Genomic DNA, 15,882 nt, shown 5'->3' on the forward strand with positions numbered 1-15,882 from the left:
TGTTTAACCATCCGTGCAGCATGGGGATGCTGGTGTTGGCCACCGTCCTGTGGGGGTGGGAAGGAGTCCTGTGTCATGTCTGCTGGGACCACTGTACCCGTAGGCGAGGACTTGGCTGGGCCGCTCAGAGTTTCTTCTTGGAGGGACACCTCTGTCCTGCCTCAGTCAGGTCAGCAGGCGCCAGCTCTCCCCGTCCCAGACTGTCATCGAGGGGCCCTGAGTGTGACCTCAGGGCATTGAGGCAAGAGTGGCCATGCTTGGTGCAGTCCCAGCTCTGTGTTGGGGCCCTTTCTTCTTCCTCCAGCACCAAGGGATGTGCAGGGAGGAGCTGCTCTGTAAATGGGGCTGTCACCCCAATATTTTAGGGTTGCTCTGATGCCATGGGGTTAGTTCATGAGAAGAAAAAGATTTGCACTCTTTCCTTCTTTTTTTCTCCAACATCTCAAACAGAAAGAGACTTTTGTTTGGGTGTTGTTATAAGGAGGATATTTACAAATTTAGAGAGAAATTTAAAAAAAAAAGTATAATAAATAACCATAGGCTTTTCACCTAGATTTATGAATTAATATTTTGCCTCCATCCATCTACCCACCCATCTACCCACCCACTCACCCACCTACCCATCCATCTACCCATCCACCCATCCATCCTCCCATCCACCCATCCATCCTCCCATCCACCCATCCATCCACTCATCTATTTCTCTCCATCCCCCCATCCCCCCACCCATCTACCCATCCCCCCACCCATCCACCCATCCATCCATCCTCCCATCTACCCACCCATCCATCCACCTACCACCCATCAACCCATCCATCCATCCTCAGCCCGTCCATCCACCCACCCACCCATCCATCCATCCACCCATCCATCCATCTATCCACCCATCCATCCATCCATCTATCCTCCATCCACCCATCGATCCACTCATCCACTCACATATCCACCCATTCATTCATGTGAATCCATCCATCCATCCTCCCATCTACCCACCCATGCACCCATCATCCACCTACCACCCATTCCCCCACCCATCCATCAATCCATCCATCCATCCACTCATCTATTTATCCATCTATTTCTTTCCACCTTTTTTCACTGCAATATTTGAAAGTAAATTACAGATATGATGCTTCACTCTTAAATACTTGAGCATAATATGTCTTAAAAATAGGGACATTCTTCAACATGACCGCAAGGTCATTGTTATATCTAAGAAAATTATATTAACTCAATCATATTGTTTAATTCACAGGCAATATTCAGATTCTCAAAGGTGTCCTTGAGATATAGTTTATATATAGTGTGTGTACACACCCATGCATGCCTGCACATGTGCACACGTGTGAGTGTGCATGTGTATGCATGTCTTGCAGATGCATGCTTGTGCATGTGCACGTGTGTGTGCTCACCTGTGTGTGCATGTGTGTGTGCGTGCATGCATTTTACTCAGGATCAATTTAAAAGTTGCATTTGGCTCTTCTGTGTCCATAATCGTTCTTGATCTAGAACAGTCTCCCTGCCTTTTCATTGCCATGACTTTTGTAAAGAATTCAAGCCTGTGACCTTGTAGATTATCCCACATTATGAGTGAGATTCAGGTTAAAACATGGTTCTGGCAAAACTACTATGTACGTACTGCTTTTGTTGAGTCCCATCAGGAGGCACAGATTTGGGCAGCCCCACCCTTGCTGAAGCTGATCTTATCCTTGGTTTGGGTCTGGTTCCTACCAGCTCTTTCCCTCTGCAGGGGAGGCTAATAAATAATCTGGGTGACACTCTGAGGTCCCTGCCACAGTGTCCTGAGCCCCAGCAACCTTTCACCCAGTGCCTTTGGCATCTTTGATGATTCTTGCTGCAATCAGTTATCACGTTGGCTTTATGATGGCTATTCTGATTTCTGCACTTATTATGATTCTGACATTCCTTCTGAATTTATTAGCTGGTAAAAAAAGAACTTGCCCCACTATTAGTTTTGCTGTATTATTGTTGTTTTCAGTGTGCCTATGGACTTGTGAACTTCTAAAAAATTATTCAATGTGTTATAATCTGTTACCAACATGCTTCCTTTTTTCATTTTAGATTTTGGAATAACTTTAGACTTACAGAAGAGTTGCTCATAGAGTGCAGAGAGTTCCTGCATATCCTTCATCCAGCTTTCTTTCCCTAGTGTTTTAAATTGTTTGTCTTTTTGTTTTTGTGAGAGTACTTTATATATTTTGGACATTAGACCCTTATCAGATATATGACTTGGAAGTATTTTCTCCCATTCTGTGGGTTGTCTTTTCACTTTCCTGATAGTGTCATTTGATGCAACAAAGGTTTTTAATTTTGGTGAAATACAATTTATCTAATATTTTTCTTTTGTTGTTTGTGCTTTTGGTGCCATATCTCAAAGAAACCATTGCCAAATCCAAGGTCATGAAGGTTTACCCCTATGTTTTCTCCTAACAGTTTATGGTTTTAGCACTTACATTTAAGTCTTTGAACCATTTTGAGTTAACTTTTGTATATGGTGTGAGGTAGGGTCCAACTTCATTCTTTTGAATGTGGAGATCCAGTTGTTCCAGAATCATCTGTTGGGGAAAGACTGTTCTTTCCCCATCAAAAGGTCTTGGCACCCTTGATGAGAATCAATTTGCCACAGATGTTTATTTCTGGACTCTCAGTTCTATCCTATTGATCTATATGTCTGTCCTTATACCAATACCACACTGTCTTGATACCGTAGCTTTGTAGTAAGTTTTGAAATTGGCAAGTGTGAGTCCTACAACTTTGTTCTTTTTCAAGATTGTTTTGGTTATCCTGGATCCTTTGCATTTCCATGTGAATTTTAGGATCAGCTTTTGCACTTGGACAAAAAAGGCCACTGGCACTTTGTTAGGCTTCCCCCTAATGTTACCATCTTATGAAACCATGACACATTTGTCAAAACTAAGAAATCAGCACTGGACATGACTATTAACTAAACCCCGGACTTTATTTGGATTTCCCTAGTTTTTCCAGGCACCTGTTTTTTTTGGTCCAGGATCCCATGCAGGATCTCACACTGCATTTCGTGTCCTCCAGTCTGATGGTTTCTTGGTCTTTCCTTGTCTTTCATGACCTTGACACTCTTGAAGAGTTCATTCTTCTTTCTGCTACTGCAGTTTCCCAGATTTGGCTATGGGAGTGAGTACCTTTGGGTCAGCTCCTTAAACAGGTGGGTTCTTGTCTTCAGTGGGAAGTAGAATGACATTTATTAACCACCCACAGTGAACAGGTGTGGTGTTGAGAATGATACATTCATCATTTCATTGGATCCTCAGGACCTTCTGTCCAGGAGATATAACCTTATTTTACAAATGGGGAAACTGAGGATCAGAGAGGTGGAATGACTTGCCCAAGGACCCACAGTGAGAATGATACTCACCACTCACCACCTCAGGTTACCCTCCTCTGGGCATTCAGAGTGGCCCAGATGTTTGGGGAGAGTCATGGATTGTAAAACATGGGGCAGGGGAGGGAACCTCTGGGGCAAAAGTCCAGAGGATGACTTCTCATGCAGCCTGTAACCTCAGTGTTGGATATGGTCACACTCCAAGCTCTTGAGGAGGTCACAGGACCTGGGAGACCTCAGCTGTAACACAGGGAATGAGGGCAGCTTGGAGGTTAAGCATGGGGCTCTGGCTTCAGTCCTTTGGGATTTGAATCCTGTCCCCACCACTCACTGATGTTGGGAAGGGACCAAACCCCCTCTGGAAACTTGGGGATTGTGATAGAACCCAACTCATCAAGTGTATATCCAATGAGAAGTTCCAGCCCATTGCCAGCACTGGTGCCTGTGAAGTTAGGGAATAGTCCCCAAGACCATCCCCCCCACCAATTGCAGAATTTGGGGGGGTCACCAAACCACTTTCAGTTTCTTTAATCTCTAGAGGGAGTCACAGAATCACTGAAAGCTCTTAGAATCACAGTTACAGTTTAATACAGTGAAAGATACAGATTAAAATCAGGCAAGGCAAGAGGATCATAAGGCAGGGGCCAGGTGAGTTCTGAATGTGAACTTCCAGTTGTCCTCCCCCCCACAGAGTCAAGGACAGTGTTGCTTTGCCGCCAACAATGTGTGACTACATGCGTGGTGTACTGCCAACCAGGGATGTTCACCTGAGCCTCAGTGTCCAGGGTTTTTATTGGAGGTTAGTCACATAGACATGGCTGACCACCTGCCTGGCCGACCCTAGTCTCAGCCCCTCCAGAGGTCAAACTGATGTAGTGTGGCCCAATGTCCCTACCATAAATTATATTGTTAGTATCTGGTGTGGCCCCAGACCCCAGGTAAACAAAAGACTCATCAGGCAGGGCATCTCAGGGCCTTAGAGATCACCTCCCAGGAGCAGGGGACAAAGGCCAGACCTCTCTGGGGCTAGGTTCAGATCCTTACTACACTGCACTCACTGAGAGTTTCCATACCCTTATCACATTTCATCCACAGCACAGCCCCATTTACAGAGCATCAGCTGAGGTTGCCGTGGGGATGTGGCCACAGCCAGGACCAGATGCTGAGCACTCAGCTCTGAAGCCAGTGCTCCTCCCTCAGCTTTCTTGGCCTCCCTGTGGCCCCACAGTGGCCGCCTCCCTAGGGTAGGCTGTGGCATTGGTGCCAGGCACGGCTCCCCATGCTGCATGTCTCCCACAGGTCGGGGAGGATGCCCGTTTCCCAGTGAAGTCCACGTGTCCCTGCAATTTCACTCTGTACTATGAGGTGGCTGCGAGGGGCAACATTGTGCTCTCGGGCCAGCAGCCTGCCCACATCACCCAGCAGAGAAGCAAGCGGGCAGCCCCGGAGAAACCCATCCGCTTAATGCACCTTTCCGAGACAGGTGAGCTAGGCCGCAGGCTGGAGGTTCCTGTATTCCTTCTGAACCATTGAGACTGGGGTGGGCGCCCCAGCAAGGAGGAGTAGGCAGGGTGCAGCCAGGAGGGGGGCCTGCCTCAGGGTGGAGGACACATGTCCCAGGCAAGACCGGGTTGGGGCCAGGAGAGTGGGCAGTGACCAGCTGTTGGAGGCAGCTCCTCTTGAGGCTGCCATGGGCTGGGCCCCTGCTGTGCCAGGTTGCCATCTGCCAGGCCCCCTCTGCCTTTGCCCCAGACTGATTCCCCATTTAGGGGTCCTTCTTTTCCCTCTCCTTGACTCCGCATGTTCCTCACAAGACCCACCTCCTCCCCTGGGTCTTCCCAGCCCCCTCCTCTTCACAGCCCTTCTGCCTAAAGCAGGATCCCCTAACTAAGGACTATGGACACTTGCAGGATATTATTTGTGGTGGAGCCTGTGCTGTGCACTGTAGGGTGCTGAGCAACATACCTGGTCTCCCCCCACTAGATGCCAGTGGCAACCCCCCTACACACAGTATGACGACCTAAAATGTCTCCAGATATCACCAATGTCTCTAGGGGGCAAAGTGACTCCTGGGTGTGAATCACTGAGATAGATAGATAGATAGATAGATAGATAGATAGATAGATAGGGAGACAGATTCATAGATAGAATTATCAATAGATAAATTGATGGATGGATAGAGTCATGGATAGGTGGGTGGATAAATAGATAGCTTTATAGATAGAATCATCAATAGATAAATTGATAGATGGATGGTTAGATAGAGTCATGGATGGTTGGATGGATGGATAGTTAGATGGATGATGGATAGGAAGGCAGGCAGACAGGCAGACAGGATGTCAGACAGGGTCTCTCTCATCCAAGTCACTTTCTCATCCTCCACACTACTGATGTTTGGGGCCGGATTATTCTCTGTGGGGCTGTCCTGTGCATTGTAGGGTGTTGGATGGCATCCCTGGCCTCCACTCACTAGATGCCAGTAACACCCCCAAGTTGTGACAACCAAAATTACCAAAAGTCCCCTGGGGAGTAGCATTGCCATGGTTGAGAACCACTGGCCTGAATGGTGCTTTGGACATTGTGCACCCACATCCTCTTGGGTTTATCTTCCCTTCTGGGTGAAATAACAGGGGATGTGAGTATTCATGGAGTAGTTGCCCTGGGCCAGCCCTGGGCTGGCATCTCTTCGTGCTACACCCTGTGTAACCCCCAGGGCAACTGGGGCATCAGTGGTTCTACTGTGGGATGCTGAGTTTTCATGTCTCTCCCCACCTTTGACTTGTCTAAGAGCCCTCTCCAGCCCCAGCAGCAGAGGTCAATGTGTGCGTGACCTCTCTCCGGCTGACCGTGACCCCCAGCATGGTCCCCCTCGGCCGCCTGCTGGCCTTCTACGTCAGGGAGAATGGAGAAGGCGTGGCTGACAGCCTCCAGTTTGCTGTTGAGACCTTCTTTGAAAACCAGGTAGAGCATCGGGAACCAAACTGGGGGAGGGAGAGGAGATGGGCAAGAGTCATCAGGGCTGAGGGCTCCAGGGTGTCGAGGCTGGGGTGGACTTCGCAAAGCTGCCCGTCAGACCCCACATAGTATGACAGGCAGGACTTTTAAGGGTTGCCCTACCTTCAGGATCCTAAGTTGCGTCTTTACTGGAGATCCTCCAAAAGTCACCCAAGTGGGGATTGCCTTCATTACACACAGGAAAAGTGGACAGCAGTTCTCTCTCCCTGCTGGGCTCCAGACCTAAGGGACACCACTCACGTCCCCCCAGACGGGCTCAGCCCCCCACGTCCTCTCCCTGCACCCTCCCAAACTGGCTGCAACATGTCCTCTATCACCGCCCATCTCCCCACCTCTCTTCTCCCCTCCCATCTTCTGCACAGAATGTACCAGTTGCACCAGCCTAGTTCCCGTCATTCAGCCTCCCATCCTTGTCCTCATCTGGGCAGCAAAGCCAGGGTCCCAGCTGAGCTGGCGAGGACCGACTCTTCTCGGAGGGCAGAGAGGGTGCGTGGGTGGGTCTGGAGAGTTTGGCCAAGCTCCCGATTTTTCTGCTGTGTTTGGGTCCAGGTTTCACTGACATATTCAGCAAATGAGACCCAACCCGGGGAAGTCATCGATCTGCGGGTCAGGGCTGCAAGGGGCAGCTGCGTGTGTGTTGCTGCGGTTGACAAGAGCATCTACTTGCTCAGGTCTGGGTTTCGGCTGACTCCCACCCAGGTGAGCGGGGGCCCTTGGGCGCTGGGCTCCAGCGTCTTCACGGACGTTTCTTCCTTTCCAATAACTGAAAAGCCCCGTATAAATCCAGATTGTCTCTCTTCACTGGGTTCATTCTCAGCAAACCCCATCCTTTTCGCTGTTTGGGTGCAGTTAAAAGATCTTGGAGTCAAATCCAATGTGACATTGTCCGGGTCCCACCTCTTCAGCCCCATGCTGCCCATCTTAAAAATGGGTTAATGCCACCAACTCCTGTCTCCTAAGATTGGTTCCAAGTGATACATGTGAGAGGAGGTTGAGATGGGAGCATGCCAGGCCAGTTTGGGTTGAAAAGAAACCCTCAGTTGACCAGTTCCTGCTCCCCTGTGTTTGTAGGTTTTCCGGGAATTGGAAGATTACGATGTTTCCGATGCTTTTGGGGTGTCCAGGGAGGATGGACCCTTCTGGTGGGCTGGGCTGATGGCCCGACGACGCCGGCGCTCCTCCATCTTCCTGTGGCCCTGGGGCATCACCAAGGACTCCGGGTTTGCCTTTGCCGTAAGGAGAGGTGGTCTTGGACCCCACCGCCCCCTTCTGAGCTCCTCTTCCTTTGAAACAAAGGGTCTCGGGGTACAGAGATGGGTTGGGGTGGAAGTTTCCAAACTTTTAGCATTGCAGAATCTTTTTTGATTCTCCCCAGTGGAAGCTCATATGTGGACCCTCCCAATTTGCAAAACGGACGAGAGCAGAATGAGTACCCATTGGTAACTTGAACTTGTTCTGGAGCAATGACGATGAAAGTGCTTTGGTGGAAGGAAAACCTACACTGTGGGTGCAGGTGCCGTGTTCTCAGGTGGTGGCCTCACCCTTGCTGACATTTATAGCTCAGATCTGTCCCCTTCCTTCCTGGCTCCAGGGACCAGGGCGCTGCTGGAGACGCAATACACACAAATGTCATTCTAGCCCACTTTAGCATGCTGGCGGTCTCCACTCAAATGCATGAGGGCACTTTTCATCCCAGGTTTTAAATCATTTAAAAGGCATCCTTGGAAATCCACTGGTGATCCAGTGGTTAGGACTCTGTGCTTTCAGTGCTGGGGCCTGGGTTCAATCCCTGGTCAGGGAACTAAGATCCTGCAAGCCATGCGGCATGGCCAAAAAAAAAATAAAATAAATAAAAAGCATCCTTTTCCTCCCATTTTTATTATGGAAAATTTTCAAACATACAGAAAAGTTGAACAAATTAGCGAACACCTGTAGATCCACCACTTGGATCCCACAGTTAACATTTTGCTGTATCAAATATATATACCAATATATATACATATATATTATTTTTTTATTAAAGAATTTTTTGGATATGGACCATTTTTTTAAAGTCTTTACTGAATTTGTTACAATTGCTTCTGTTTTATGTGTTTTGGTCGTGAGGCACATGGGATCTTACCTCCCCGAACAGGGATCAAACCCGCACCCCCTACACTGGAAGGTGAAATCTTAACCACTGGACCACCAGGGAAGTCCCTATATTATAACAGTAATAACTGAAGCCCACGGTCATTGGCTCTTGGTCCGGATTAGGCACTACACCAATTGATTTGTTTTAAATAGAGGTGAAATTCACATAGCAGAAAATTAACCCATTTTAAAGTGAACAATTCAGTGGCATTTAGTACATTCACAGTGCTGTGCAAACCAGCACCTCTGTCTATTTCCAGAACATTTCCATCACCCCAAAAGGAGACCTGTCCCCATTAGCAGTCACTCGACACTCACCCTCCCCCAGCACCTGGCAACCACTGATCTGCCTGTGGTTTTGGACATCTCATATAAATGGAATCATACAAGATGTGGCCTTTTGTGCCTAGACCACAAACGCGCTGGCCTCCCCTCTGCTCTGCCCTGGATGGTTACTGGGTCCCATGACCCCCTTAGTCCGTGTCACCAAGCCTGGAGAGAGGACTGACTCCCTCAGGGCTACGCAGCAGTGATGTTGGGGCAGTGACCTCTGGGACTACAATGTCCACTTCCCCACTGTGGGTCTGGGCGTTGTCTGTTGCCTAGGAAACAGGACTGGTGGTGATGACAGACCTGGTGAGCCTGAACCACCGGCAAGACGGCGGCCTGTACACTGATGAGGCTATCCCTGCCTTCCAGCCCCACACAGGGAGCCTGATGGCAGCAGTGTCCTCCAGACAGCCCCCCAGGTAATTGCCACTGCCTCGAGCAGGGTTGTCTAAACTCATACTGTTGACATTTGGGGCTGGATCATTTTCTGCAGTGGGGCTGTCCCACGCATTGTAGGGTGTTGAGTGGCATCCCTGGTCTCCACCATCCAGATGCCAGTAACCCCCCGCCCCTACCCCCAGTTGTAACAACCAAAAATGTCTTCAGACATTGCCCAATGTCTCCTTGGGACCAGACTCACCAATGGCCTAGTGGGCTGGGGCACTGAGCACTTTGGCCCTGCTCCTCCTGGTCCTTGGACCCATCCAAGTGCACGGAATTGGGGGTTGGGGGTGCAGAAGAGAGAGGAAGGTGTAACAGGGGAGCAGATCTGCCTAGGGACAGACAAATTGGGGCAGGATGGGAAACTGCGGCTTTATCCTCCCACTCCCAGACACTCTGCTTAGAAAATTCTTTCTATTACCCTTTCTCCTTCCTCCCACCATTTCCTCCTTCCTTCTCTTCCTCTCTCTTCCCCCTTCCCCTCCAACTCTTTACCTTTTGGAGTTAGACACCAAGTAATTACTTTTCAGTCTTTCTTATTTTAAATCAAATGTTTAAGCCTCAGAGTGTTGCTTTGGCTGCACCCAAGTTGTGCTATGAAGTGTTTCCATTATTGCTGGCTTCCAGATAGATTCTTACTAGTGGAAAAATTGATTTGCCCAGATGTGGCAAGTGACTTACCCAGATGTGTTTTCAATTTTCAAGTGATTTTCAAAATTATTATTATTTTATGTGTTTTATAAATTTGTGTCAGATGTGCATCATGGCCAGGGAACATGGTCTGTATGATATCCACTATGGTCAACAAACATAGTCTGTATGATACCCATCATCTGGTTTTTATTTTGGAGACTGGCTATATGGTATATGGTCTGTTTTTGTAAATGCTCATATCTACTTGAAAAGAATGTCCAAGCTCCTGTCATTGAGTATAGGATTCTCTTTGAGTACTTTTGGTCAAGTCTATGGTAGATGGTGCCCAAACCCTCCATATCCTTGCTCATTTTGTTTCTTTGTTTGTTTGCTAACTTATCAATTACTGAGAGAGAGGAGTTCACATCTCCCCCTTAGATTTGTGGCTTTGTCCCTGGTCTCATGGAAACCTTTGTTTCACAGGAGGTAGTGTTTCCTGTTCTCTCCTGTCTCTGCCTTTGTCCTCTCCCTTCTGCTCCCCCATCACCCACCTGTCTTCTTTCCCACCTTCTTCATTCTCTGCCTCTCCCACTAGCTCCTCAACTCCAGCCAGCTTGGGGAGGGTAGGGTGTTTTGAAGACCTTGCCTTTTCACTCTCTCTGAATTTAGGGGTGTGTAGGCTGGGAAAGGGGAGGCAGGCCTTGGATGTACCCTTTCCTGCCAACTCATTCAGTGAGAGGCACAGAACCAAGTGGGCCAGGGATGGGGTCAGTGTGATCAGCAGTGCCCCAGCATCTGGGTCCCTTTGGAGACCTTGAGGGTGGCACCCATACTCCTTAGCCCTTGTTCTGAGCCAGAAGTGGCCCAGAGGATCTCCCACCCTGGCAGGCCTGTCCATGAAAGCCCTCTTCTTCTTTCAAGCCCTCTCTTCCCAGATTGGGAACCTTCCCAGTCCCCCCAGTCTCCTCTGCAGTGATTTCTGGATACCTGGATCCCCTAGGTTCTTCCTGCCCAAGTCACACATTTAACAGGCCCACAGGGGTCCTCGTTTCCAAACTCCACATCAGGGCATAGGCAGACCAGGCTCCCCCTATGGTACTTTGGACACACACGAAGGCATTTCTGAGATGTGGTTGAGTGAGGAGGTGGAGTATTGGCCCCTGAGCATCCTTCAGCCAGACACTACTCTGGAAGCCTGGAGCCTCCCATGTGCGTGCCTCCTGAGAGCTTGGCCTGAAGTGGATATGCAAGCAGCCTCGAAACCCAAAACCTCAAAGGGAATTGTAAATCCCAGTGCAGAAAGGCATAAGAAATGCCTTAAAAAGCAAGTGGTTTTGCCTTTTTGTAATTGGATAATGCATCCTTATTCTGAAGGATATTTTTCTTAACCATATGCATGTGGTTAAATCTTTTTTCAAAGAGTATGAAAGGGTATATAGTGAAATGGAAGTCTCCCTCCCTCCTCCAGATCCTCCGTTCCCTTCTAAGAGGCAATAATGGTCAATAATTCCTTAGATATCCTTCTAGAAATTTTCTGTGTATACACAAGGATTTTTTTAAAAAAAAATGCAGTGGGAGAATACTATAATACTGTTCTGTGTCTTCCTTTTAAAAGTCAGCGATAAACCTTAGAGACCATTCCATACCAGTACATATATACTTACCTCACACTTTTTCACTGACATGTAATATTCCACTGTGTGAATGTACTATCATTTGATTAACCAGACGCCCTATTGATGGAGATTTTGGCTGTTTGTTATTTCTCACGGTGCTGCAGTGAACCACACCATAGTCTGTCTTTGCACATGTGTCTGTGGTTAATTTCAGGGTCCATCCCTGGGAGAGGTAACCTCAGGTTGAAAGAGATGTGAGCATTTTTAATCTTGAGAAGTTTTGCCAGATGTCAAGTAGGGCTTATTAATATTATTTTTTTAAAGAATAGGACAGTCCCAGGACTTCCTTGGCAGTCCAGTGGTTAAGACTTTGCCTTCCAATGCAGGGGGTGCAGGTTCGATCTCTGGTTGGGGAGCTAAGATCCTACCTGCCTCGGGGCCCAAAAACCAAAACATAAAACAGAAGCAATATTGTAACAAATACAATAAAGACTGTAAAAAAAAAAAAAGAATAGGACAACCCCTGAGGAAGGTGGGCTGTGAGGCTTCTGAGGATAAACCAAGAATGAAAGCACATGAAAGAATGTATGTATGTATAACTGAATCACTTTGCTGTACTTCAGAAACTAACACAATGTCGTAAGTCAACTATACTTCAATTAAAAAAAACTTAAAAAAAAAAAAGAAAGCACAGAGGAAGGGGGAGAGGGGATAGGAGAGCTCTATGTAATGATGCAGAAAAACATGGCAAACCCAGGGAGGGAAATTAACAAAGGAGAGGACACGGGGTGGTCCCTGTGGCCCTTCTTACCTTCTAAATTCAGGATGCGAGGCACCACTATCATTTTAAGAAGCCTCTGTCAAGCCTTTGATGCCTCGCTTTTACTAGTCCTAATCAAGTAGAATGTTAACCCTGCCAGGTGAAAGAATTAACACATTATGTCCTATTAGAGTAGAATACTGACCTTTCCAGGTCAGAGAATTAAAACGTGTAGAATGTTAAGCTGCTGGGTAAGAGAATTAACATGTTATAGGCTAATCAAGTAGAATGTTAACCTGCCAGGTAACAGAATTAAGTTATGTCCGTGAAACTTTAATCATTTCTCTTTTTTTTTTTTTTAATTTTCATAGAGCAGAGAAGAGGAAAAGGACCTACTTCCCTGAAACATGGATTTGGCACTGTCTCAACATCAGGTACAGTATGATTTCTTTCCTTTGCTGCCTTTGTGGGCTGACTCAGAGGCACTCATGAAAGATGGTTCCCAGTCGGTTTGCCTGGAGATCTGACACCAACATCTGAGTAAGACATTGGGCATCCTTTTCTAACACATAAAACTCAAAGCTATGAAGTCAGCCCCAAATCCCTCTGCAGCCTCAGACATCTGCCCATGAAATATGAAATTTGAGGGCTTCATGCCTCTTAACAACTCCCTCTTGGGGTAACTCTATCCGCTCTGTTTATATAACGAGCTCATTAAAATGATTACAGTTCCCTGGAACATGAACTCAATTCCACCCACCCACCCCCTCCTCACTCCTCCGGGGACTCAGGCTCCTGCCCGCAAAACAGGCTGCTTCTCTCAGCACATTTCCTTTCTACATTGTTTTCTCTTTTAGTTCGCCTTGAAGCAGCAGTGCTGTGCTAAATTCTTGCCAGATGCAGTTGGCTTTTTTCTTTCAATGCCTAGTGTCAGAAGGTAGTGGTGACTTGCCCTGGGAAACCAGTTAGGCATGAAAGTTCAGACCCTGGGGCCAGTGGGTTGGCCAGCGGGTGGACCTGCTGCTGAGCTGGGGTCTCCTTCTTGGCATGAGATGCCATGGCACATGCTCAGCACAGAGCCAAGCACTCAGCCGGGGGTTCCTCAGGCTGCTTTCACGGATGTGCGTGTCCCCATTATGGGCGGTCTTCCCCGCTGGTCAGAACAGAAGCTGATTACTGCATTTTGTTCTGGGAGTCCAGATTTAAGATGTGCTGTCGGTCCATCATCAGAGATGTACGGAAAGTAAAAATGTATCTATTTTCTGTGTGCTGGGTGATGTTTTGGGTCCTGGGTAGTGTTTTTGGCGCCAGGGATGGCACCTTGAACAAGGCAGATAGGGTCCCCTCACGTGTAGAATTTATGTTTTATGCCCCCAAAGGCTTCATGCTTCAGTAGGGCCAGTGTTCTCATGGAGGGCTTGGCCCGGGGCTTGGGAGGAAGTAGAGGGACCCTTTGGGGAAGCCAGAGAGACTCCCAGGGCAGGTGGAGCCCAAGCTGGGTCCCACAGGATAGATAAACAAGAAGGGGGGAAGGGTATCCAGGAGGCGGGACCAGCATGGGCAAGAGTTGGGGCATGGGAGAGGCTGGTGATTTCCACATGGTTGGGATGAGGCAGGTGGGGCTAAGAGGACGAGGCAGGGAGTGTGAAGGCCGTGTGGTCTGTGGTGGGGGTGTGGAGAGCCACAGAGGGTTGTTGGGAGGCATTTGGGATTTGAGACGTTCTCTCTCCCTCTGTCGGCTGGAGCAAGGATGAGTCAGAGAGTACAGATCTGAGACCAAGGAGCAGGTTCCTGCTGGGCCCAGGCAAGGACTCATCAGCTCTTTTTTTTTTTCTTTTCTAATTTTTAAAATTGGTAAAATACACGTAACATAAAATTTACCACCTTAACCATTTTTGGGTGTACGGTTCAGTGGTAATAAGTGCATTTGTATTGTTGTGCTGCCATCACCACCCTCCGTCTCCAAAACTCTTTTCATCTTGCAAAACTGAAACTATGTCCCCATTAAATACTAACTCCCCAATCCTCCCTCCCCTCAGCCCCCTAGCGTCCACTCTTCTACTTTCTGCCTCTATGAATCTTACTGCTCTAAGGACCTCATGTATGTGGAATCATATAGTATTTGTCCTTTTGTGACTGGCTCATTTCACTTAGCATGGTGTCCTCATGGTTCATCCTTGTTGTGGCATGTGTCAAAATTTGCTTTCTTTTTAAGCCTGAATAGCATTCCGTTGTATGGGTGGACCACATTTTGTGTATGCATTCATCCTTTGGTGGACACTTAGGTTGCTTCCACCTTTTGGTTATTAGGAATAATCCTTCTATGAATATGGGTGTGCAAATATCACTTCGAGATCCTGCTTTCAGTTCTTTTGGGTATATACCCAGAAGTGGAGTTGCTGGATCATACGGTAATTCTGTGTTTAATTTTTTGAGAATTCACCATATTGTTTTCCACAGTGGTTGCACCATTTTGCATTCCCACCAACAGTGCACAAGGGTTCTTCTTTAAATGTTGGATAGAATTTACCAGTGAAGCCATCACATCCAGAGCTTCCCTTTTTGGGAAGATTTTGATTGCTGATTCAATCTCCTTACTTGTTAGAGATCTATTCAGAGTTGTTATTTCCTTGTGATTCAGTCTTGGTAGGTTTTGTGTTTCTAAGAATTTGTCCATTCATCTAGATTATCCAAGTTGTTGGTGTACAGTAGTTCATAGTAGTCTCTTAAAATCTTTTTTAATTTCTGTGGAATCGGTAGTAATGTCCCCACTTTCGTTTTGGATTTTAGTAATTGAAGTCTTTTCTCTTTTTTCTTAGATCATCTAGCTAAAGGTTTGTCAATTTTATTAATCTTTTCAGAGAACCAACTTTTGGTTTCATTGATTTTCTCTATGATTTTTCTTTTTTAAAAAAATTTGTTTATTTATTTATTTGGCTGTGCCGTGTCTTAGTTGCGGTATGCGAGATCTTCATTGCAGCATGTGGGATCCTTTTAGTTGCAGCATGCGAGATCTAGTTCCCTGACAAGGGATCGAACCTGGGCCCCCTGCATTGGGAGCGCAGAGTCCTAACCACCGGACCACGAGGGAAGTCCCTCTCTATTATTTTTGTATTCTTTATTTCATTTATTTCTGCTATAATCTTTATTATTTCTGCTTCTTTATTATTTGATCTCTTTAGTTTTTCTTTTTCAAGTTCTTTAAGTTGCAAAGTTAGGCTGTTTATTTGAGATCTTATTTTTTAATGTAAGCATTTACAGCTATGAATTTCCCCCTTAACACTGCTTTTGATGCATCCTGTGGGTTTTGGTGTGTTGTGCTTTTGTTTTCATTCATCTCTAAGTCCTTTTTTTTTTTTTTGCAGAGATTTTTAAAAATTCCTTTCAAATCCAGAGATAATTTGAGTAGCAAAGTATAACAGTTAATTTTTGACATATCATTTATCTTTGCAAAAACTTTTCTTTTTGAATTTTATTTTATTTATTTATTTTATACAGCAGGTTCTTACTAGTTATCTATTTTATATATATATTAGTGTATATATGTCAATCCCAATATCCCAATTCATCCCACC

General features: G+C 46.8%; 1 protein-coding gene across 2 annotated transcripts in view; it reads left to right on the forward strand.

Moving 5' to 3' along the window:
• CPAMD8 (C3 and PZP like alpha-2-macroglobulin domain containing 8) overlaps positions 1-15,882 on the forward strand; it is a 95,142-nt gene that overhangs the window by 28,935 nt on the left and 50,325 nt on the right. For both annotated transcript variants that reach the window (XM_082383017.1, XM_082383018.1), the window contains exons 14-19: positions 4,679-4,862; positions 6,168-6,340; positions 6,944-7,093; positions 7,466-7,627; positions 9,134-9,276; positions 12,679-12,741. In XM_082383017.1, the coding sequence (XP_082239143.1) occupies positions 4,679-4,862; positions 6,168-6,340; positions 6,944-7,093; positions 7,466-7,627; positions 9,134-9,276; positions 12,679-12,741 (875 nt within the window). The remainder of the gene's footprint in view (positions 1-4,678; positions 4,863-6,167; positions 6,341-6,943; positions 7,094-7,465; positions 7,628-9,133; positions 9,277-12,678; positions 12,742-15,882) is intronic.

This window comes from Balaenoptera borealis (assembly GCF_965194805.1).
Source record: "Balaenoptera borealis genome assembly, chromosome: 2".
In the NCBI taxonomy this organism is placed as follows: Eukaryota; Metazoa; Chordata; class Mammalia; order Artiodactyla; family Balaenopteridae; genus Balaenoptera; species Balaenoptera borealis.